The sequence below is a fragment of the Macaca nemestrina genome, chromosome 7, assembly GCF_043159975.1.
Source record: "Macaca nemestrina isolate mMacNem1 chromosome 7, mMacNem.hap1, whole genome shotgun sequence".
NCBI lineage: Eukaryota > Metazoa > Chordata > Mammalia > Primates > Cercopithecidae > Macaca > Macaca nemestrina.
In genome coordinates, this window is record NC_092131.1 from 145,440,917 (window position 1) to 145,465,456 (window position 24,540).

Below are 24,540 nucleotides of genomic sequence, written 5' to 3' on the forward strand. Positions count from 1 at the left end.
GTAAGGTGATGAACATTAAATAAAAATTAATTTTCAAATACTTTCTTGAGATAGTTGGAAGTGCTTGAGGGATCACAAAATCAGGGTTTGAAATTTAGATTGGTATTCATAGTTAAGAATTCACTTTGTATCCTTTAAGTTCTATTCATTTGAGATTAGAATTCAAAAATGATAGTCCTCCATTTCAGTATGCCATTGGTGACAGAAAGACTAAAGAATTGCTTATAAAATGAAATAGAATATAAACAAAAGCTGATTTAAGTAGAATTACTTAAATGCCTGATTTCTTGGAAAATTTCTGAGAGTAAAAAATGAAAGATCGAACTTTACTGAACCAATAAGCCAGTGTCATCTAAATGATTCCACCGAAACACTCATTTTAAGTATATAAGTAAATTGTTAGTTTTTTATAGATAGAACATTATCTTGAGCTAACTTTATGAGTTAGTTGAAGTTCATTTTTATGTGCAATACTTATTTTGCATATAAATTTTTGCTATTTGAAATGGTTTTCTTTTTTGTACCTGTTTTTTTGTTAAGTTGATCATATCTTGTTTTTTTTGGCGTTGCCAACTTCTTGGTTAGTAATATAATCCCCAATTAAAATATTTTTACGATGGGGAGACAAAAAGAAAGATTAACTTTATAATGTGATTTTTTGGATTATTTCATTGATTATATATCTTGAATTTATGGGATTGGGGAAGATGTAGAAGTTAACTGTTCTGCCGGGCATGGTGGCTCACACCTGTAATGCCAGCACTTTGGGAGGCCAAGGCGGGCAGATCACTTGAGTTCAGGAGTTTGAGACCAGCCTGGCCAACATGGTGAAACCCTGAATGTACCAAAAATACAAAATTATTCGGGCGTGGTGGTGCGCGCCTACAGTCCCAGCTACTCGGGAGGCTGAGGCAGGAGAATCACTTGAACCTGGGAGGCTGAGGTTGCAGTGAGCTGAGATGGTGCCACTGCACTCCAGCCTGATCAACAGAGCAAGACTCCATCTCAGAAAAAAAAGCTAACCATTCACCATGTTCCTCATAATCTCTTTTGTGTTTTAATTACTAGCTATTTATTTATTTATTTATTTATTTATTTATTAGAAAATAAAATACTTAGATACATGTAGAATGAGTGCTTTTTCTTACCTTTTCTTTCTTTTTTTTTGGAGTGAGGGTCTCTCTCTGTCACCCAGGCTGGAGTGCAGTGGCCCAGTCTCGGCCTATTGCTGCCTTGACCTCTTGCAGCTGGGACCATGGGCATGTGCCACCACTCCCGGTAATTTTCGTGTATTTTTTGTGGAGATGGGGTTTTGCCACGTTGCCCAGGCTGGTCTTGAACTCCTGAACTCAAGCCATCCTCCCACCTTGGCCTCCCAAAGTGCTGGGATTATAGGCATGAGCCACTATGCCCAGCCTGAATGTTTTTTCTTAATAGAAATGTCATAAAGATACCTTATCTAAATGTTAATTTTTATATGTTGGTACTTTTGAATGGGATACTTATTCTATTAGATTAGTAGTATATAATTTAACAGTGTGTTATGTTTATATGAGGGTAAAATTTTTTTTGGTGTATATTTTAATTAGTTTAGAAATGCTTTTTTTTGTATATTTTAATTAGTTTGAGAAATGCTTAGCTGATAGCACATAAATTCCAGTATAATAGAATTGGAATTAGTTCTTTTTTTTTTTTTTTTTTTTTTTTTTTTGAGACTGAGTCTTGCTCTGTCGCCCAGACTGGAGTGCAGTGGCGCAGTCTCAGCTCACTGCTGCAACCTCTGCCTCCTGGTTAAAGCCATTCTTCTGCTTCAGCCTCCCGAGTAGCTTGGATTGCAGGCACGCTCCAACATGCCCGGCTAATGTTTTAATTTTTAGTAGAGACCGGGTTTCACCATGTTGGCCAGGCTGTTCTTGAACTCCTGACCTCAAGTGATCCTCCTGCCTCGGCCTCCCAAAGTGCTGGAATTATAGGCGTGAGCCACCGTGCCCGGCCTAGAATTTTTTAAAATGGGATTTATCCCAGAGTTAAAAATAGTTAAACATTATTAAGTGGTTTCTATGTGCCAGGCACTGAGATGTGTTTTATATATATTATCTCATTTAATCTTCATTATAATCCAATGACATAAGTCTATTTTTATTTTATATGTATATGTAAATGGTAAATGTATATATAAAAAGCAGTAAACAAGGCACTAGGTTAACTAACTTGTCCAACATCATATGGGTAGTAAGTGATTGAGTCAGAATTTGAATTTGGCATTCATTCTTCACCATGTTTTACTCTTCATGGTTACTGAATGTTTAAGGTATACAATAGATTTTGAGCTGAATTAAGCCAGAATCTTTTCAGTTGAAATATAGTATAGCCTGAGAGCTAGAATTGAAGATGACTTGGCGGAAAGTTGTGGCCATGCTGGTACTATGACTTGGTTCTCCTGATTTCTAGTGTGGTATTCTTTTTTCAAATGTGCATACACTGTAGTTGTAGTTTGTGAAATTACTTAATTTTTTTCTTATCAGAGAGTAAAGAGGACTATGTCTAGTATATAGCACACCTGTGTTCGTAGTATGTGCTCAGTACTAGATCACATACAGTATTAATATTATTTAATACAGCAACATTACATCAGGTGATATCTATCAATGGATGAAAGTGAAAATTTCAGTTAGTGAAAATACTTAGACCCACATTTCCATTGATTTCTAATTTTTTATAGAAAAAGATATCGTTTAATTTTAGATAAAAACTGAAATCAAACATTTATAAAATAGGAATTATAATTATTTATGTGGGCAGTATCCATAAATGAACGGATTTTATTTTAAGTCAGTTACTTGGAATTCATTTTTCCCCCATACAAACAGTATATTAAATATGGGCATGTAATCTGTATGTACCTGAGTTAGTAGTTGAACTTGAGAGTCTCCCTTTTTTTTTTTTTTCCTGGCTATTTTATTTTATTTTATTTTTTTGAGAGTCATAGTCTTGCTCTCTCTCTCAGGCTGGAGTACAGTGGTGCAGTCTCAGCTCACTGTAACCTCTGCCTCCTGGATTCAAGCGATTCTCCTGCCTCAGCTTCCCAAGTAGCTGGGACTACAGGCATGTGCCACCACGCCCAGCTAATTTTTGTATTTTTTCATAGAGACGGGGTTTGACTCTGTGTTGGCCAGGCTGGTCTCGAACTCCTGCCTCAGGTGATGCGCCTGCCTTGTCCTCCCAAAGTGTTGGGATTACAGGCGTGAGCTGCCACACCCGACCTTTTCTGGCTATCTTAAAGAGCCAACTCTGAGCTGATGCCTTTGACGTCCCCGTTGCATATCTTTGTTGGATATACCACTTCTCTGGCAGCAGATTTAATGTTTCATAGAATTCTGTGCTTTACCAACAAAATTCTGAAGCCAGTAGATACTTATGTGGTCACTTAAAAACATTATATATGAGTCCATCGGATATGTAATTGTGAATCTTAAAAATATTCTGTGTTCCTGGTATTGGTAAGTCCTTAATGTGAAGCAAGAATTATCATGTATTTTTCTGAAATAAGCATTATACTGTTGCTAGTGGGACAAGCTACAGCTATTCAAAAATTGAGTTAAAGAGATTTTTAATAGTACAACTTTAGAACTAGGGGATATTAAGTTAAACACAAGATTCACTAGAGTCTCTTGTGATAGTAACTCTGAATAACTGAATTAATAACAATAACTTCTGGAATTAAAGTAATAATTTTTTCCTTTGTGCTATTTCAGTTTACATAATTTGGAAATTGAAAAGTAGGAAAGCTTGCTTTTGTCAGCCTAAGGATAAAGAGGAAAGTGAAGGTTGAATTAGTTGTGTATTCCAGTGTTTTAGATTTCCATTGTTTAATTTTTGACATTTTTTTGCTTTATAACTCAGTTTTATAAAAGCTTGTTTATTTTGTAAAATTTATGCTATTGCGTGTGCATGGAAATTCAAAAAGCAGATTCTCAGTTTGAATAAAGCAATTCAAATAGTTTTTTATTTTCCAAAAAAATGTGTATTCTAACAGCATTTTTAAAGCCAAATAAATTATTGACATACTAGATTGTAAACTTCCGAAGTCTAGGAATGTGACTTACTCATTTTTGTTTTCCCCTGACCTTAGCACATTACCTTGCATACAGAAGGCCATGAGTAGTTATTTTTTGAATGAATTAATCTATGATGAAATATTTCCAGTGAATTTTCTGTTCCCATTTAGTTGATAAAAAACCAGAAAGATAAAACTAAAATTTATTTAAAATTGTGTTTTCTTACAGAAATAATTACATGTATTTCTGAAATACAAAGAAAAGATAAACAGTTAAAGATTAATGTCACTCAGCATTTGAAAAGTTCGATTTCCAGTAACAATACATTGTAAGGTGATTACTCATTTTTACTAAATAATACTTTAAAAAATTATTTGTAATTTATGAATCATGACATTTCTTCAAGTATTAAGTGCTGAGTATAATAATCATGTTTTTATTAAATTTGTGTTTATTCAGGAATGAACCAGTTATGTAAAATGAACTATATGTGTATATCAAATATATCAAACATAATTGATCTCTGTATAGGAGAAAAGATTAAATATGTATACGTCTAATTTAATGAAGTCCACGCTAATAGTTGGTATCTTTATTTTATAGGAAGGAAAACAGAAATAACTTGCTGCCTTGTCTGGAGTCACATGGTGAGTTTAGAGATTAAAGTTACATCCAATAATTTGTGAATCCCAAGTTTCATGTTTCAATATTTGGTGTTACTTAAAGTGACTCATAAAATTGACTGATGTCATGTGTCAGTACTTAGGTGACAATTTACAGAAAGTCATCTCTGCAGCTTGATGGGCGACAACCCTTTTCAACCAAAAAGTAAGTGTTGCTGCCACGACTAATACTAGTATATGTGACTTTCGTATCACTTTACTTCAGGAGAAAGGATGAAAGTTGGGAGACATTTAAAAAAAAATGCTTAAAATTGTTAAAGTAACAAATGTTCACATAAAAACAAGTAATATAAATAAAAAAGTGAGTAAAATAGAGGTGTTTTCCCCCATTATCAGAAGAAACTACTTTTACCAATTTGATACATATAATCTTACATGTTTCTTCTGTACATAGAGAAAAAGTAAATTGTTTCTTAAAAAGTTGTAAAGCTATTATGCCTTAAAATATTTTTTTCTCAAAAATATATCCTGGGTATATTAACAATGGCAGTGCCCTGTTAAAAAGAACAAGGAAGACCTTTGTATACGATATGAGTTTGCTAGGACTGCCATAACAAAGTACCGCAGACTGGGTGGCTTACACAGTGGAAATTTTTCTCATAATTCTTGAGTCTAGAAGTCCAAGATTAAGGTGTTGGTAGGATTGATTTCTTCCGAGGGCCATATGGGAGGGGTTTGAGGCCTCTTCTTGACTTGTAGATGACCGTCTTCTCCTTTTTTTTTTTTTTTTTTTTTAAGACGGATTCTCACTCTGTCACCCAGGCTGGAGTACAGTGGCGCGATCTCGACTTATTGCAATCTCCTCCTCCTGGGCTCAAGTGATTCTCCTGCCTTAGCCTCCTGAGTAGCTGGGACTACAGGTGCTCACCACTAATCCTGGCTAAGTTTTTTTGTATTTTTAGTAGAGACTGGGTTTCACCGTGTTGGCCATGCTGGTATTGAACTCCTGACCTCAGGTGATCCACCTGCCTCGGCCTCCCAAAGTGTTGTGATTATAGGTGTGAGCCACTGTGTGCATCCTCCATCTGCTTCTTATACCTTCTTGTGATCTCCTTTCTTGCTTGTGTCTGTGTCCTAATCTCCTCTTCTATTAAGGACACCAGTCATACTAGATTAGGGCCCACCCTACTAACCTTATTTTAGTTTAATTACTTCTGCAGACCCAGTCTCCAAATATAGTCACATTCTATGGTGGTGAGGGTTAGCACTTAAACATATGAATTTTGAGAAAATGCAGTTCAGCCTATACATGTAACAACTGGATGTAAATGATACTTTTGTTATTACTATACAACGAGTGTCCCTAATTATTTAAAATTATGCATTTTCTGACTTTGCCTAGTCCATATATTATTATATGCTATGTGCCTACTGCCCCTCTAATGTGTGGGGGGAATGTATTCCTATATGACCTTGAACATATAAAATTAACACACATGAAAAAACAGTTTGAGATCATATATGTTAAATCTTGAACTGCATGATATTGATTATCAGTGTAGTTCAGATTTTGAAGGAAAGTAAAATCTAATGGTTTATTAGGGGAATTATAATTGAACCAAGAGTCAGGAGGGCCAGGGAATTAATATTTTGTTGAATATTCACTTGATGTTAGGTGCTTTATGTGGCATTTTCTTGAATCTATGTGATACTTCTATTAGGTAGATATCATACTTCTATTATAGATGAGGAAAATAGGTTCAAATAACTTCTCTAGAGTCATATGATTATAAACAGTGGAATACAGATTTGAATTACTCAATTTGATGTCAAGTCTCTGCTGTCTTTGCTGCAGACTGGAGTGATACAGGCTAGAGCTGAGAAGGAAGGATATTCTAGGTAGAAGAAGTGGTGTAAATAATAGCTCTGAAACACACAATAAGGCTGGTGTTTCAAGTATTTAAAAAACGCAAATGCTAAGTTATGACTTGCCAATGAAAATTAGTATTTTTAATTATTAGATTTGAAGAACTCTGTATAATTAGTCAAATAGTACAGTTTAGAGAAAAAAAGGTTGCTGATATTGATGGCATTTAGGAAAATGGGAAGGCCTTTTTTTTTTGGTAGGTGGACTACACTATAACATTAGACTAGAAAATGATTTGTGACTTTCTTCCTGTGAGAAATATCTACTTTGCCCTTAATTGAATAAGCCTAATTCGTTTTCCATATTCTATTCTAGCGTCTCTTCCCTGCTGTGTTCTGTGCCTGCCATTATTATTATTATTATTATTATTGTTATTATTTATTTTTTTAAAGACATACTCTCACTCTGTCAGCCTGGCTGGAATGCAGTGGCATGATCTCAGCTCACTGCAACCTCCACCTCCTAGGTTCAAGCGATTCTCCTGACTCAGCCTCCCAAGTAGCTGGGATTACAGACTCGGGCCACCACGCCCGGCTAATTTTTCTGTCTTTAGTAGAGATGGAGGTTTCACCATGTTGGCCAGGCTGGTCTCGAACTCCTGACCTCAAGCAATCTGTCTGCCTTGGCTTCCCAAAGTGCTGGGATTACAGGTGTGAGCCGCCTCTCCCATCCTGCCTGGCATTCTTGAATCTGCTTTAGTTTATCCCATTTATCTCCCACCTGTTGCCTCTTATTCTTAGTTAATCTGCCTTTTGTGAATACATTTTTAAAAAGACAGTGGGTATAATCCTTTTTGTAGAGATAATCATATTCTATGTATATGACTAAAACTCACTTTCACTGAATTTGACTATTCCAGATTTTCTGTCTACTGTAAATAACTACTGTCATCAATGATCTGTTTATCTAAATTTTATTATTTAATATTTTAGAGAGTAAGCTCTGCACTTCTCACTGTTGTTACCACATACTGACTACAAATATCAATTCAGAAATTCCTATTAGGGTTATTAAAGTACATCTTAAATTTAATGCTATGTATTACAAAAATGTTTTTATTTTTATTTTCAAAAATGAGGTTTACTTCTCTCCTTTTGAAAATCAGGTAATTCAAAAATGGCAGAACTGTTTATGGAATGTGAAGAAGAGGAGCTGGAACCATGGCAGAAGAAAGTAAAAGAAGTTGAGGATGACGATGATGATGAGCCAATCTTTGTTGGAGAGATATCAAGTTCAAAACCAGCAATTTCAAGTAAGCATTTACTTTTAGTGAAACCAAACTTTATAAGGTATTACTTCTAATAGAAAAACTTGTGAACTGTTTAATAGGTACTTGGTGTTCATGTTCCACTGTAAAGAGTTAGGTGTGAGAGATTGGGTGGGAGGCCAGTAAGAGCTTGAGAATCAGGATGGCGATGTGTTTAGGGACTTGAGGAAGGAGGTAAGAGGTTAAATATCAGATGTCAGAAAAGAGAAATGGACTGAGATTAGCTGGTGACCCTGGAGGTCTTCTGAGATTAGAAATCGTAATTTTTAATGGAGTTAATTTATTTATTTATTTATTTATTTGAGACAGGGTCTAACTCTATTGCGAGACTGGAGTGCAGTGGTGCAATCACGGCTCACTGTAGCCTCAACCTCCTTGGCTCAAGCGATCCTCCCACTTCAGCTTCCCGAGTAGCTGGGACTACAGGCGTGTGTTACCATGCCTGCCGAATTTTTGTATTTTTTGTAGAGACAGGATCTCACCATGCTGCCCAGGCTGCTCTCGAACTCCTGAGCTCAAATGGTCCACCTGCCTCATCCTTCCAGAGTGCTAAGATTGTAGGTGTGAGTCACTGCACCTGGCCTTAAGTAACGTATTTATCTGTTTATTCTTTTTTATTTTTTTCAAACCCAGGAGAAAAGAAAATAAAATATTTGGAATGCTTTGCTTAAAATTTCAGAATATACTAAGTGAGTTTTTGTTGGTCTCAAATGGGACTTCTCACATCCAGTCCTCACTGTAGTGTCATCTATACATGGCCACAAAATGTATAGGTGATGAATGATTGCACAGTCTCTGGCCTGTGTACCAATAGAAGCTGCAGCTTCTGACCGTATCCATCTTCCAGTAACTCCTTTTTATATTCATGAAAGATAACGGCGCTGTCTACAGCCACTCTACTTGGATGATGTAGCGTTTAGTACATTTAAATCCTTAAGGCTTTTGGGCAGAACAACTTGGTACCTTTGTGGCTTATTAGCTTTGAATTAGAGAATTGGTCTTGACATTGTTATAATATTAATGTGCAGATACTGTGACATTTGTTAAAATGTCCACTCAAAAATGTATGACAGTGCAGAGAAATAATGTACAAATTTCAGGGAGAAAGAGAAAATAGATCCTTTTGCATTTCATTTACTTGTTTGAAGCCAGGAGAATTTACCAAAGAATGTTATGTACCCAGTTTACTAGTGTGTGTGTGTTTACTTACCATGGTAGTGCTTCAAAGTGTGATTAAGAGACTAAAATTTTCTGAAAGCCTAGTTCTTGCTTCGCTTACCTCTAAACTCGGATTGGCACCTTTATTCAGTTTTATTAGAGAGACAGTAATTACACCAATCGGATTTTCAGTACCATTTTCTGTGGCACGTTGGTCATCTCTCATGGAATGCTAAGCGGAGTGCCACTTGGATTATAAAATGTATTACGCATGATGGCATTGTTGGTAATAGTGGAACATAATATTCTCTTGATTATTGTTTTATATTGAAATGTTATATTGCAAAATTATTCAAACTCTTACCGAAAACATGACAGTTAAGATTCAAGTTGAATTTATACTGATTGTAGATGACTCTTCATGGTATTCAAGTAGAACGTTGTACATTAGTTTTAAAATAATTCCATCAAGAAGGGGATTGACCCCAATAGAATTTCTTTTCTACAGTGTTAAGGTGAATAATTTAAATGGTTTTATTGTTATTTTATGTGTAAGCCATAAAATATGTTAACGTATGGAACATGAGTTAAATGTTTGTATAAAACTGCAAGAAAGGAGGTCAAAAACTTGTGATCCGTAGACTACACCCAGTAAAAAGTACGACAGCAATAGTTCTTTCATGGTCTGAGTAAATATTTAATCCTGAATTTCTGAGTGAAAACAGTTTCAAGTTCTTTGAGTAGAACTTTCTGTAATAAGATTTCTGTAGTGTTTAATTACAGAGCACTGCATTGACCTTATCAGAAAACAACCATATTTCTGTTTGAACCATTATTTTATAGAATTACTTAATGGGATCTGGTTCCTTTCTACTGTGAGGAAGATACAAGAAATTTTTATGAGATTTGGTGGGTTCTTTTTTTTTTTTTTTTTTTTTTTTTTTTTGGTGCTTTTTACCTTTTTCTAACCAGCAATTTTAGGCAAATCCTCATGCTTCCAAACCACAATTTGATAAGCTAGAAGTTACAGAGTTTACATGCATGCAAGAATGAGGAACTTTAAATTGATCCTCAAAGTCATGGCAGGCTCAGATTGACTTCTGGTGTAGTGGTAGTTTTGAAACTTCTTAACTAATAAAATGCTATGATAAACTGTTGGTTCACTTTAGTCTGCAATCTCTGATAGTTTTTCTTTTTTAACTCAAAACTAATAGTAGATAATCCAATGAGATTTTCCGTAATGAAACTTCAAGGCTTTTAGAGGAGTGAATGCAGTGTAGAGGTTGGGCAAGGATTTGATTTTGAATCATAGGAACTTCACTGTATGTACAGCCCTGTCATCATGCAAAGAAAGATATACATTTAAATTACAGGTTGTATATAAATATATTTTTGGAAAATTTTTATTAACTATGTGATGTTTCTTCGCAAGCACAATGTTTTGAGTCACATGTAGTCAGATTTGTCATTCCCTTACTTCTGGCTTTTGGATTTTGAGTTACAATGAGAAAGATTGTTCTTAGTCTATAAAACAAAGCCTAGTTATCTTGTTTCTTTTGTTTCTTTAGTAGATAAAGATGTATGTATTTAAAATGAACTATATTCTTAAATCAGTGATTAGTTATATACTCTTTCCATAAATCTGTTTAAATGTTTTCAATTGATGATTCCTATTATCTTAATATGTATTTCATTCAAACAATGAATTTTAAAATAAATAAATATAATCTTTTATAGATATTTTGAACAGAGTTAACCCCAGCTCATATTCAAGGGGACTAAAGAATGGTGCACTCAGTCGAGGTACAGTATTATTGTACTATTTTATTTTTAAAGTGAAGTATTTTGACAAAATTGATTATGTACAAATAATTTCAATATATTGTGTTACTTTAAAATACAGGTATTACTGCTGCATTCAAGCCTACAAGTCAACACTACACGAATCCAACATCAAATCCAGTGCCTGCCTCACCAATAAATTTTCATCCTGAGTCTAGATCTTCAGATAGTTCTGTTATTGTTCAGCCTTTTTCTAAACCTGTAAGTGTTTCTAAAACTATACAGCCAGCTCAGGGATCCATTGGATGTTATTTATCAATATCAACAATACCCAGTTAAAATTCTGGACTGTCATAAGTAGTCATCCAGTAGAAGCATAGTTAGCATCAGAAAATGTCCCATATTTTTGGTAACTCTAGCAGTACCCCAAGTAATAACTGAAGGAGCTAACTACCCAATCTGTTAATAACAGGCAGTATGCCTAAATAGGTACAGTAATGAAAACTATACTATCAAAATGTGAATAAAGTTATAATCAGTAATAAATATTGCATAATGACAAATATTTAAGATTGCAAACTGGGCCAGGTATTCTTAATTGGGAAAACAGTCAAGAGACCATCATAGCTTTTTATTCTGAAAACATTCCTTTATAGTTCGGTTAGTTAAAAAAAAAAATGTTTTTTTCCTATTACGAAATACTCCCACTTTTTTTGTTACAAAAAGTAATAGAAAATGGTAATAGTTAACATTCATTGAGCTGTTAGTATGTATAAGGCTTTGTGCTGAATGCCATAGGTAAATTCATTTCATTTAGTTCTTAAACATCCCCGTGAAGTAGACACTATAATTATCCTTATTTTTTAGTTGAGGAAACTGAGGCTTATAGAGGTTGAAAGATTTATTCAAAATCCCAAAGTTGGCAGTTGATGGATCTGGGATTTCAATCCAGCCTAACCCATAGTTTATATGTATATGCACACATACATACATATATGTTGTATATAAATGTACACTTTTTTAGTCATGAAAGAATTGCCTTAGTCGAACAGTTCTTAGACTGTATTTTGCAATCCTCTGGGGTTCCCCAAGACCCTTTCAGAGATTTGAGAGTCAACAGTGTTGTCATTATAATCACAGACTGTTTTCCTTTTCCACTGTGTTGTTATTTGCACTGGTGATGCTGAAGTAATGGTGGGTAAGCTGCTGGTACCTTAGTGTGAATCAAGGTAGTGCCACCAAAGTGTACTTACAGTTTCTGTATTAGTCACCTGCCATGCACTCACAGTAAACTATATTACTCAACTGAGTATTACTCAGTTATACCCAATTTCCCTGATGAAGTATTAAAATGTTATTAGTTTTGTTAACTCTCTACACTTGAATATGTGTTTTTAAAAATATTCTGTGTGATGACATGGGTAGTATGCATAAAGTACCTCTGTGTCTGAAGTATGATGGTTGTCTTGAGGAAAAGCACTTGTGTGATTGAATTGTGAGGTAAACTACCTGATTTTGTTGTTGTTGTTAATAGAGCACCATTTTTACATGAAAGAATGACTGACATACCATGGTGTATTAGATATTTATTTCTGTGTATCAATATTACCACAAACTTACACAGCTTAAAACAACATATACTCTTTATCTCATGGTCTCACAGTTTCTGTGGGTCAGGAATCAAGCCATGGCTTAGGTGGGTTTTCTGCTTAAGGATCTCACAAGGCTGCATTCAAGATATGGTCCCTGAAGTTGCAGTTTCATCTGAAATTCTATTGGGGAAGTATTTGCTTCCAAGTTCACATGGTTGTTGGTAGCATTCAGTTCCTTAAGGGTTGTTGGAATGAGAATCTCAGTATCTTGTTGGCTTTTGGCTGGCTCCTTGGCAGGTAGGTTTTCCCAATAAGACTGCTTGCTTCCTCAAAGCTAGCAGGTGAGAGTGAGTCCTTAGCAAGATGCCCTTACGGTCTTAGGTAACATAATCATGTACACAAAAATCATATATATCCTGTCACCTTTGTTGTATTCTATTGGTTAAAAGCAAGTCAGAGGTCCTGCACACACTCAAAGGGAGGGAATTATACAGAACATGAATACCAGGACCTGGGGTTTATGGGTAATGACATTTACATGGAGGCCAATTTAGAGTCTGTCTGCCACACACTTACTCAATCTTGATTGTTTGGCAAACATTTCCTCAAACCTCTCACTTCAACAAAAACAATTGATAGTAATATTTCTTGCCAATGGTAAAATTTGAACTTTCAAGCAAAAATTAGAATTTTGGAAAACTCATTTGCCACCGTGATCTTGGCAGCTTTTGAATACCAAGAGTTTTCTGATAAGTGGTGGCGTTCATAAATAATGATTTAAAAAATATTGTGTAATGAACTATGTCACCATTTGGAAGACCTGTATAATTCAGTGAAACCAGTATTTTCCACATAACTAGTATATATATTACAAAAGTATGTATGGGTAAAACATCCATTTAAAAGCTAAGATAGATCAATGATTTTAATGGAACAGGGATACGGTTTCAGATTTCACACTGCAACAAACCTTTAAGAAAGTACCAACTGTTCAGTTTTGGTATAGTATCAAAATAGTATATCCACAGTTAATTAAAACCCTGTTAAAACACTCCCTTTTCCAGTTACATATTCCTATGAGGCAGATTTTAATAATATTCTTCAACCAAAACAACATGTCCTAGTAGATTGAAGGCAGAAGCAGATAAGAGGCTAAAACAATTTTTGATTAAGCTAGATAGTTAAGAGCTTTGCAAAGATGTGAAACAATGCCACTTTTCACTAGCTTTTTTTTGTGTTTGCAAGTCAATTTTCATTAAAATGTTATTTATGTTAATCTGTAATGAGTTTGTTATTTTAAAATGAATAAATAAATGTTATAAAATATTCTCTGTTTTAATTTCTAATATGGAAAATACTGATAGACATAACCAATGTAAACAAAATCTTTTTGGGTTCAACAATTTTAAAGTGCATAAAATGGTTCTGAAGCCAAAGAGTTAGGGCACCACTGTCTCAGAAAACTAGTAGTGAATTTTCCTAAAAATGTATATTCTTTAAATAATAAGAACAAGGGAGACTGCTGAGTCTCTGTCTTGAATCATCCAAGGTTCCACAGGCTATTTCTAATGTTTTAAAAAATGTAATAGGTGGCTGGGCGCAGTGGCTCATGCCTGTAGTCCCAGCACTTTGGGAGGCCAAGATGGGCGGATCACCTGAGGTCAGGTGTTCAAGACCAGCCTGGACAACAGGGCAAAACTCTTATGTCTCTACTAAAAATACAGAAGTTATCTGGGCGTGGTGGTGGGTGCCTGTAATCCCAGCTACTTGGGAGACTGACGCAGGAGAATCACTTGAACCTGGGAGGCAGAGGTTGCAGTGAGCTGAGATCATGCCACTGCACTCCAGCCTGGGTGACAGAGTGAGACTCCATCTCAAAAAAAAAAAAAAAAAAAAAAAAGAAAAGGAAAGGAAAAAAAAGGTGTTCCTGAAGGTAGCTGGAAGGCTACCCAGAATGTAAAAATTCTTTGCTATTAGTTGGAATCAAATTAACTCAGTGGTTTCTTTCATGCTTCTTATAAGCTATTTGGCATTTGAGGGAAAAAAAATAGAAAAAGAAAACATTGTTTAATAGTTTGTTAGGTAAAAATCTTTCCAACATTTGACCAAGGGAGGGGAAAAAAAAATAAAAGCAAGAGTTTGTACATTTGGTAAAGGAATTAGGAATTAGATTCTTTTCTGACTCAGAATGTTTTGGGCATAGTTTTTAAATGAAAGCACCTCAGTTGATGGTTCCTATACGTGGGTTCTTTTTAAAAATGAGAGGTTTTGCCAGTTGGTCTGGGTGGAACCCAGAAATGATAGCTTCTTAAAAACTCTTTAAGTGTGATTCTACTGTGCAGTTAAAGTTAAGAATGACAGTGGAGTATTCTGGAATGAATTGAGAATCCTGTTTAAGGGACTTTTCTCTGAATTTTGGAAGTTATTTTAATAAATTATAATTAGTAATTTTTTATGTCATATTTTGTGTGTGTGTTTTTACTTTTTCATGGAATGTCGTATCTGAACATCGCTTTCAGGTTGGCAGGGATGGGATATATTATTATTACCTAGAAAGTCAATGTGATATAGCTTAAGTGCTTGGGCTTTGTAATCAGTCAGACCTGGATTCTATTTCCAGCTCCATCAGCAACAAGTGGGGCTGTACTGGGAGCCTTATTAGACCACACCTAACCTTAGTTTACCTATTTATAAAATGGGGAATAATATTAGGTCTTTATTAGTATTGTTGTGATAGCTGCTTAATATGATACATGTACCATGAAGAGCAAGTACATTTAAAACAATTGTGATTATTTCAGTTTGAAAGGTGAATAACTTGAAACTCAGAAGTAACTTTCCCATTTTTTCACAAATATTTGGAGAAAATGTTTACTTTGAAGTGTATGTTTTATTACTGTTAAATCGTAGGGCATAATTGATTTTAAAAAAAATACCACATGTTGAGGCCCAAATGCCTACATCTGCCTATTAGGCCTCAAATTCTAGGATTAGTTTGAGTTACATCAATAGCTTGTTTCCATAACTTCTTAACAAACCCGTGTCAATAGAAAAGTTAGTAACAAAGCAAAATTCTTCAAACTTAAATATTCCTTAATTTATAATAAAACATTTATGTTTCTCTTATGAAATAATATGTATTTGGGGACAGAGTTTAGAACAGTGAAAAGAGTATATCAGGACCCTATAGTATATGCAAATACATATTTCTGTTTTTTCACTGAACATTCTACTTGGAACATTTCCTAAAAAAATGTTAATTTGGCCGGATGCGGTGCCTCACACCTGTAATCCCAGCACTTTGGGAGGCTGAGGTGGGCAGATCACAAGGTCAAGAGATGAAGACCATCTTGGCCAACATGGTGAAACCCTGTCTCTACTAAAAATACAAAAATTAGCTGGGCATGGTGGTGTGTGCCTGTAGTCCCAGCTACTCGGGAGACTGAGGCAGGAGAATTGCTTGAACCCAGGAGGTGGAGGTTGCAGTGAGCCGAGATCATGCCACTGCACTCCAGCCTGGCGACAGAGTGAGACTCCGTCACACACACAAAAAAGTTAATTTTTGCACAATAGTTTATCAGTTTAATCATTTCTCCATTGTTAGACATACAGGTTATAATTGCTTTGCTGTTATAACTAATTTTCCCTTAAACATTTTTATTTCATTACCATAAATTCTTAAAAATGGAATAATTAGATAAAAGAGGGTAAACTGGCTGGGCACAGTGGCTCACACCTGTAATCCCAGCACTTTGGGAGGCCAAGGCAGGTGGATCACTGAGGTCAGAAGTTCAAGACCAGCCTGACCAATATGATGAAACCCTGTCTCTACTAAAAATACGAAAATTAGCCAGGTGTGGTGGCATGTGCCTGTAGTCCCAGCTACTCAGGAGGCTGAGACAGGAGAATCACTTGAACTCAGGAGGCAGAGGTTGCAGCGAGTGGAGATCAGTCCATTGCACTCCAGCCGGGGCAACAAAAGTGAAACTCTGTTTCACACACACACAAAGGAAGTGAACATTTTAAAGCCTTCAATAGCTACTGCGAAAGCTTTTATGCAGAAAAATTATGCTAAAATATAAGCTCTACTTTGCCAATAATGAATGTTACTACTTTTTAATTCAAACTAATATTAGAGAAAAAATAGTACAAACAGTTCCCATATACCTCTTACCCAGTTTCCCTTTATGTTAACATCACAACTGGGTAATTAACATTAACCCAACTATAGACCTTCCTGGAATTTCATCAGTTTTCCCATTAATGTTTTTTTTCCTGCCCAGTATCCTGTTCAGGATTCCACCTTGCAATTATTTCTTTTTAATCTCCTTATATTTTCTAGTTATTCATTCTTTCTTTGTCTTCCATAGCCTTGACACTTTTAAGAGTAGTGGCTAATTAATTTATTTTGTAGTAGATATTATGGTAACATGCCAATTCATTAGTTAAATATTGCTATTGTTTTTATTTGCATTTCTTTGGCTAGCAATTTGGAAAAAAGGTATTTCGTATGTGGTGTTCATTAGTATTTGATATCTGAATTCTCTCAGTTTATGGCCTTTGCCCATATTTCTCCTAAAGTGATAGTCTTTTTGCTTTAATTTTTAATCATTGTTAATCTTGAAACTTTTGCTTGTTATATATTATGACATGTAGAATGGTCCAAAAGTCACTCTGAGAGCTTACTGTCCACAATGAGTATCTTTTAAATGTATTAATAGTACTGGAGTAAATTTGTGTGTGTGTGTGTGTGTGTGTGTGTGTGTGTGTATGTATCATTATATTTAATGTATAATAATATTGGAGTGTATGTCCCTAAATTATATTGACCATATTTTTCATAATTATGTACACTATATATGTATGCTCATATATGTTATAACTTTATACTGCTTTATACTTGACCACATTATCATGCATCTCATACTTTTCACTCCTCTCTTCTTAAGATCTTCCTTTTAGTTTGGACCACCCTTTCTCCTGATGGAAGGGCTAAAACTTCCTTTGAGTCCCAAGGCCTCCAGGGGCAGGACAGCTGGCCCCAATTATTCCTATAAACAACTTCTGTTCTAAACCGTGTCTGCCTGGCATTCTTATTTGTTCACTCTACTGACCGGTTTGCTTTCATATTTGCCTGATGAGACGGAAGATTCCTGGCCTAGCATGGCTTTCTATGGGATGATGGAAAGGGTGTGGGGCCCATTTTTTCTCCTTCTGATGTGTAGCTTATACATTTCTCCAATAAAGATGATTTCAAAATTCATATTATGTGATATATCCATCCTTAACACTGATGCATAATACTGCAGATTGATTCTGTTTGTTTGCCCTGATATCTCAGTTGTGAGGTTTTTAGAGGCATAGAAGCTTTTAATTTCTTCGGTCATGTAAATATGGTTTTTAGTTTTCTCCTTGCTTATGCCCAAAGATTTTGCTAAGTTCTATTATTTGCCCTTTAATGAGGATACTGCATCTTTAGAAGTCATCTAAAGTGTATCAATCTTATTGATATATAAGTTGATTTATGTTTCTTTTACCTTGAAGAAGTTGAACTAAGAATACGCCCCCCATTTTAGTTTTCTAGTCAGCAGTAAACCAGCTCTAAGTAATAGCTTGCTTTCAGTTTCAGTAGATGATAATTTTGGCAAAGTAGCAATTATCTTTGTGTTTTTAACTTATTAATAATTGAGTCATCAAAGGATTTCCTTAGCATATTGGGCATACAATTAAGTTTACTTTTGTAAATGTCTATGAAATAAAATTCTTACATAATTATGTAAAATTACATAATATATAATTATATTGAAATAATTATAACTGTTGAATAAACGTATTATTTTTCCTTTGAACTATTTAACAGGGTTATATAACAAACTCATCACGAATTGTGTCTAATAAGTCATCAGAGTTACTATTTGACTTGACCCAGGATACAGGATTATCACATTACCAAGGGGGACCAACACTTTCTATGGCAGGTTGGTTTTAGTATTTTTTTCATAAAGATTATAAAAAGAAACTTGATAAATATACATATGAGATTGACTTTCTGTTTTGAAGCCCCTACCCTTGTGTGAAGTTTTTCATATATTGTAAGGTGGAACATCACTAGTAGTTCTTGAATACCTTTCTTGGGTAATTTTCTGTAAAATCCTATTTAATGACAGAATATTTTATTTCTTCCTATTAAGTAAGTAACCAACTTTGAACTCATTCTCACTTGGAGCTAACCATAGCTGAGATACACTAAAATAATCTGTGAGTTAGAGAACTTCTCAGGTAGCCTAAATACTCCGTTTAAAAAAGTATTAATTAGTTTCTGTGGACACTAGTGTGAAAAATATATGGTTATAGTTGATTTCCTAATTAGTGTCTTTCTGTTCTAATTATTTCAGAGTGATAGTTCAATATGATTATAAAGTGCTATTATAAACTGCCAACAGCAAATAGTGATTTGCACATAGTAAGTACTCATTAATGTACGTTGAAGGATTAATGAACTTTCCCTGTTGAGGAACATTGAAAGTTATTTGATTGTATACTATAACAAAGTTCTTCATTAATCTAAAATAAATTAGTGTACTATAAAAGAATTTTATCTAATTGAAAATTCCCTATAATCAAGGCAGTTATTCTTTGTATATTCGCGATTTGTATCTATTCAAATATGTGACTAAACAGACGTATACATGATTTTTTGGAATTTTTAGATTTACTAACAAATCAGTGCAGAGAATTTACCAAACCCTCTCCTAGTTTCTTTTTAATGGTAATACTAAATGTATTATAAACTTAAACTCCTTTTCCATTTTGATAATCCTTGATTTGATATTCACCTCTCTGGGTGTCACTTACATATTTAGTAACAATCTGGTTTGTGAAATAGCTAAGAACCAAAAGAAACAGGGAGTAAAAAAGTTGTCTTAAAGTCTGGTTTCATAAAGCATATAGACTTTATTCATAGAAAAAGTCTAAATTCTTGAAACTTCTTGGGAATAAAGAGAAATAATGACTCCTATTCTTCCTGTAAGTGTTCTACTTCAGCGAGTGGGACTTTAGCCTGAGCAGTAAGTAGGATGATTTGATCCTCTATTCTTAAGATTTTTGTAGTCTCTGTTAAGTTACCTAACCACTTTGGTTTTCACAAATTGTTAAAAGGGAGATTTTAATTTTTCTTGCAGAATGCATTCATTCTTCACATCTGGAACCATTCATTTGGACATGTAATTTTAATTCTTGCTCTACTTAGGGATTTTTTAATGCCCAAATCCAAGTGAAATGTGAGAATACATTATAAGCTTTAAAAGACTTGACAACACAGTTATTCTGAATGATAATTATGAATGGTATGTGCCACATGTTCAGTAACATGATTAACAGACTACCATCTAGGGAGATTATGGGGGTTTGGAGAAGACTGGATTTGAGCTAAATCTTGAATGAGAATACGATTTTTACCAGCAGAGAGAGAGCTGTTGCGGGTAGGGAGCAGCATAAGCCAAACACAACAGAGAAATAAGTTAAAGCATCAAAATTTAAAACAAATACAGAGTGATTTTATTTAATCTTGAGATTTCTTGTTTTAAAAATTCTTAAAGCAGTCTGTTTCTACTGTCTAGCCTGCTGTATAATCAGATGCTTAATTCAGAATTCCAGCATTCGTTGGTTTTTCAGGTAACTTAAACATCTCACAAGAATGTGAATGTGATTATACAGAATCTTTCCCATGTACCTACAGTATATCTATCAGTAATCGAGTATTTTGAAGATGGAAAAAAATCATTTTTATGTTATCTGAAAAGGATGAAACAGAGAAGCCAAGTAGTGTAGTACTCTTAATTTGCTGTAATGTTTGCCCTTATTAAAAAGCTGACAAGTGAATCTATTATATTTTTCCCCTTTAAGGTAAGTTAAATATAAAATATTTTGTTAGTAATGATAATAGCTGTAATTTATTACTGAGTGCTTTCTGTGTACCAAATGTTTTGTTGAGTGCTTTAAGTACATTATCTTATTTGGTCCTTAAAGCAGCTCTGTAAAATAGGGTATTATAACTTATTTTATAAAAAAGGAAACTGAAGCTTAGAGAAATTAAGCTAAGAATACGTAACTAGAGAGTGACAAGGTGTGGATTTGAACTTATCTTGTCTGACTTAAAAACCTGGAATATTTCAAATATAGTTACCTTACCATTTCTACTTTTAATGTATAGTTGGGAGGACTAAAATATGATGTACAGTTTTAGAATCTCTTTTACAAAGTACAGTTGTGTGTTATTTTCAAAATAAGACTTTTCTGAGCCTTATTATAGCCTGGATATCCTCATTTCTCTTGCGAATGCATTAAATAAAACTAAAATTGTTTAGTCTTAACAAATTGGTTTTCAAATGGGAAAGTGTTTTTAGGAAAGAAATCTTTATATAAACAAAATTTAAATAAATAAAACAAAAAAGAGTTTCTCTGTTAGACATGCTCAATATATTCTCTAAAACAAACCCATTAATTTCTGGGGAACATAGTGTGAAAATCATTATACTTACTACTTCCATGATGTGTCCTTTCATATAAATGAATGAAGTATTATCATTCAAGATTAGTTGTTTCCACTTTGTACATAGCGATAAATGAGTAATACCACTCAAAGCCATGAGTAGACCACTCTTACCACTCTTCAGTTTGTTAGGTAGGAAAGAACTAAGTTTCCATTAGACATTTTAAGTTGTTAAATAAAAAAAGGCATCTTAAGAGCATCTCTAAATTTTTGAAACAGGTAATTGTTGTTTTTTTTTTTTTTTTTTTTACAAACTCTAATGTACTCAATGCACTTAAGCGTCTAAAGATAATTCATTTGTCAGAACTTATTCATAGTATACTTTTTTTTTTGGCTTGGAGTATTGGTCTGGCTTCCTTTATGATAGCTCTTTATATATTTTTTTATTTGAAGTCATATTTAGAATTTTCTTTCATAGAGGGATTCTTTTTTAAATTATTTAAATGTATGTAGTCCATGAAAATATATGTGCAATTTCTTTACACCCTTGAGTTTGGATCATATCAAGTTTTATCATTATTGTCATGATATGATAATTCAATTATATTACCTTTAATTTAGCTCCAAAGTATTTTTACTCATATGTAAGTAATATTCTAATTTTAAAAAATATATTTCTCACTGTTTAAATTATTGTAGGTATGAATGAAAGTTCATTTTTATCAAAACGTCCTTCTACTTCTGAAGTAAATAATGCTAATCCAAAGAAGCCTAAGCCCAGTGAAAGTGTTTCTGGAGCAAATTCCTCAACTGTATTACCTTCAGTTAAATCCCCTTCAGTGACATCTTCCCAGGCTATGCTAGCAAAAGGTAAATATGAAATCTGGTATGTAAAAAGAAGTTATAGTATTTATACATATATTTTAGAAGTGGCTATAAATTTAAAAAGTATTATTAGTGGTTATTTAAGGTTAAAAAATGATGAATTTTGAGTCATAAAAGTTCTGAATTTATTTTAGGTGCAAATACCTCATCAAATCAATCTAAAAATGGAACACCTTTTCCAAGAGCCTGTCCAAAGTGCAACATTCATTTCAATCTTTTGGATCCTTTGAAAAATCACATGAAGGTGAAACTCTTTCAAAATTTAATTTGTAAAAAGTTTGCACGTTTCTAAAAATACTGATGATTATAGTAATTAATGGTTTGTCCAGAAATAATCTTACTGGTATATCCATTTAAGTAACAATTTACATTCGTAATGATTATATAGATTCTCAAATTCCTTCTAAATCCTTAAATTTTAAAACTTAAATTTGTATATATTATTTTATTTATCTGGTCATATTCTTCAAACTTCTTATAAAACAGGCATTTTATTACATGTTTACTTTTGCATATAACTTAAAAATTCTGTTACCTTATTTTTGTGTCCATGTTAACATGTACATGTCAGAATGAAAATCTGAGTTTTATATTTTAATTTTTAATATTCAGGTATAAACTCCAAATGTTGGAGCATTTCATATGAAATAATTGTTTTAAGTCAGTCCAGAATATAGTTCATATAATTGTATAAATTAATTTGAGCTTTTTATTGGTACAGGAAGCCCTTGAATTTAGGTTTTAAGAAATGTCCAAAGTACTAATGAAGTATGAGATTTAGGTAACACTTAAAGTATTTTAGTAGATACTATAGTATCCTGTGTTTGTGTAGAGATGGTCTGTACTCCCCTTGAGTGCCCAGTATAAATGACAAGAAGGGAGAAAAGAGATCAGAAAAAAGGCAGTGTAGATTATATAAGGAAAAGAAAGAAGGAGAGGGGTGCAACGGCAGAGAAGTAACTTAGGAAAAGTTTTTGCTGTTTCAGAGATTGACACATTTTTATTGAAATTGAGCATTTTACAAAAAAAGTAGAAAAAAGGGAACTTAAAAAATTATAAATACAGTCGTCTTATTCATGTACACAATCATATTTGGTCTGTCCTTACTCTCAGAGTATAGCCCTGGATAACTGCACATTATGCTTTGGTTTTATAGGAGAATTATCCTGTAGAAGTACTTTCAATTTTCCTCTTCTGTGTAATGTTTTGGTGAGATTTCTGATGTTTTTTATGTTTTGCATTATAAATGAAGAAAAAAAAGACTACGCTCTTTATCTCTTTAATTTTTTAAGTAGGTAGCAATACAGTCATATGATTCAAAACTAAAAAGCCTACAGAGATACACATGTGAAGAATCTTACCTCTGTGTCTTTTTTACCTGGTTCCTAGTATGACTCAAAAAAATAATTTTTTATTAGTTTCTTTTGAATCCTCTATGGTTTTCTTTCTAGACGTACAAGTAAACCTGAATGTTCTTATTTTCTATTTTGTACAGAAATTGTAGCATGTTATATATACCTCTGCACCTGGAGAGAATGGCAACATTCTCCAAAATGTGGCTTTTATGTGTTACTTCATGGTCGTAATTACGTATAGTAGAAACAACCAGAACTTCATAGAATTTTCATATTAATATAATAGAACAATATTACATTTTAAATAAGGAAAGTATCTCTATCATTCTAAGAAATTGTATTTCTTACAACTGAACTAAGTTGAAGATAATATGAACAGTGTATGTGTTTGTATCATAAGGAAATCTTGAAAGAATGGTCTCCAAATCTGGGAAGGGAAAGTTTGAATCTGTGGGAACTTTTTACTTTCTAGTTTATATATTTTTATGTATCAACTAAAGTTTTAATGTTATAATAACTTTCATTTTGAAAAGAATGATTTTTAGATTATTTGTGAATGATTTTTTGCACACTAGCATGTAAATAATGTTTTCTTTCAATGGAAAAATATTTAAAATATCAAATATTCTACAATAATAAAAATGTATTTATCTGAGAGCATGTGTCAGACACAGTACTAAGCTTTAAATACATTATTTCATTAATCCTTAGAAAATTCTTTGAGTTTTTTTTTCATTGTCGTATAACCAATTAACTGGCATAACTAGCTTTCAAAACTCAGTTTCTTTAATGGTAAAGCCCAAGCTTTCACAAATACTTTTTTTTGTAAAGTATAGGGGGTATTCAATATTACATGGAAGCTTGAAAATAGGTATATTATTTTTCCTTTGGGGTATGGAATTTGATATTTATCAGCCAAATATAGCTTATTAATTATATTTATATTTCTGTGTCTTCGCTTCCATTTAGTCCACTTGGTCTGTCCTGGATTGACAAACACCACGTTTCAATCCACATCTTTCACTACCAGTATTTTCTTTCATACATTGCAATTTTGTTTCAAAGTTGTTGCTGTTGTTTATGATATAGAAGAATCTAGCTTTTATAACTGTATTGTGAGGCCAGGAGTCATGGCTCACACCTGTAATCCCAGCACTTTAGGAGGCCCCGAGGCTGGCAGATCACCTGAGGTCAGGAGTTTGAGACCAGCCTGGCCAACATGGTGAAACCCCATCTCTATTAAAAATACAAAAAATTAGCCAGCCATGTTGACACGCGCCTGTAGTCCCAGCTACTTGGGAGACTGAGGTGGGAGAATCGCTTGAACCTGGGAGGCAGAGGTTGCAGTGAGCTGAGATGGCACCACTGCGCTCCAGCCTGGGCGACAGAGTAAGACTCTGTC

The 24,540-nt window shown here is 33.9% G+C and overlaps 1 protein-coding gene across 11 annotated transcripts in view; it reads left to right on the forward strand.

Moving 5' to 3' along the window:
• The window catches only part of LOC105489777 (zinc finger protein 280D), a 97,134-nt gene that overhangs the window by 17,050 nt on the left and 55,544 nt on the right, over nucleotides 1-24,540 (forward strand). For 5 of the 11 annotated variants that reach the window (XM_011754866.3, XM_011754867.3, XM_071066800.1 and 2 more), the window contains exons 2-8: nucleotides 4,662-4,705; nucleotides 7,714-7,860; nucleotides 10,771-10,836; nucleotides 10,937-11,076; nucleotides 18,268-18,385; nucleotides 21,598-21,768; nucleotides 21,918-22,027. In XM_011754866.3, the coding sequence (XP_011753168.2) occupies nucleotides 7,725-7,860; nucleotides 10,771-10,836; nucleotides 10,937-11,076; nucleotides 18,268-18,385; nucleotides 21,598-21,768; nucleotides 21,918-22,027 (741 nt within the window). In that variant the 5' untranslated portion in view covers nucleotides 4,662-4,705; nucleotides 7,714-7,724. Of the gene's footprint in view, nucleotides 1-4,286; nucleotides 4,392-4,661; nucleotides 4,706-4,817; nucleotides 4,887-7,713; nucleotides 7,861-10,770; nucleotides 10,837-10,936; nucleotides 11,077-18,267; nucleotides 18,386-18,414; nucleotides 20,313-21,597; nucleotides 21,769-21,917; nucleotides 22,028-24,540 lie in introns of those variants that run through there. The other 6 variants (XM_011754875.3, XM_011754894.3, XM_011754903.3 and 3 more) reach the window with 6 other exon arrangements.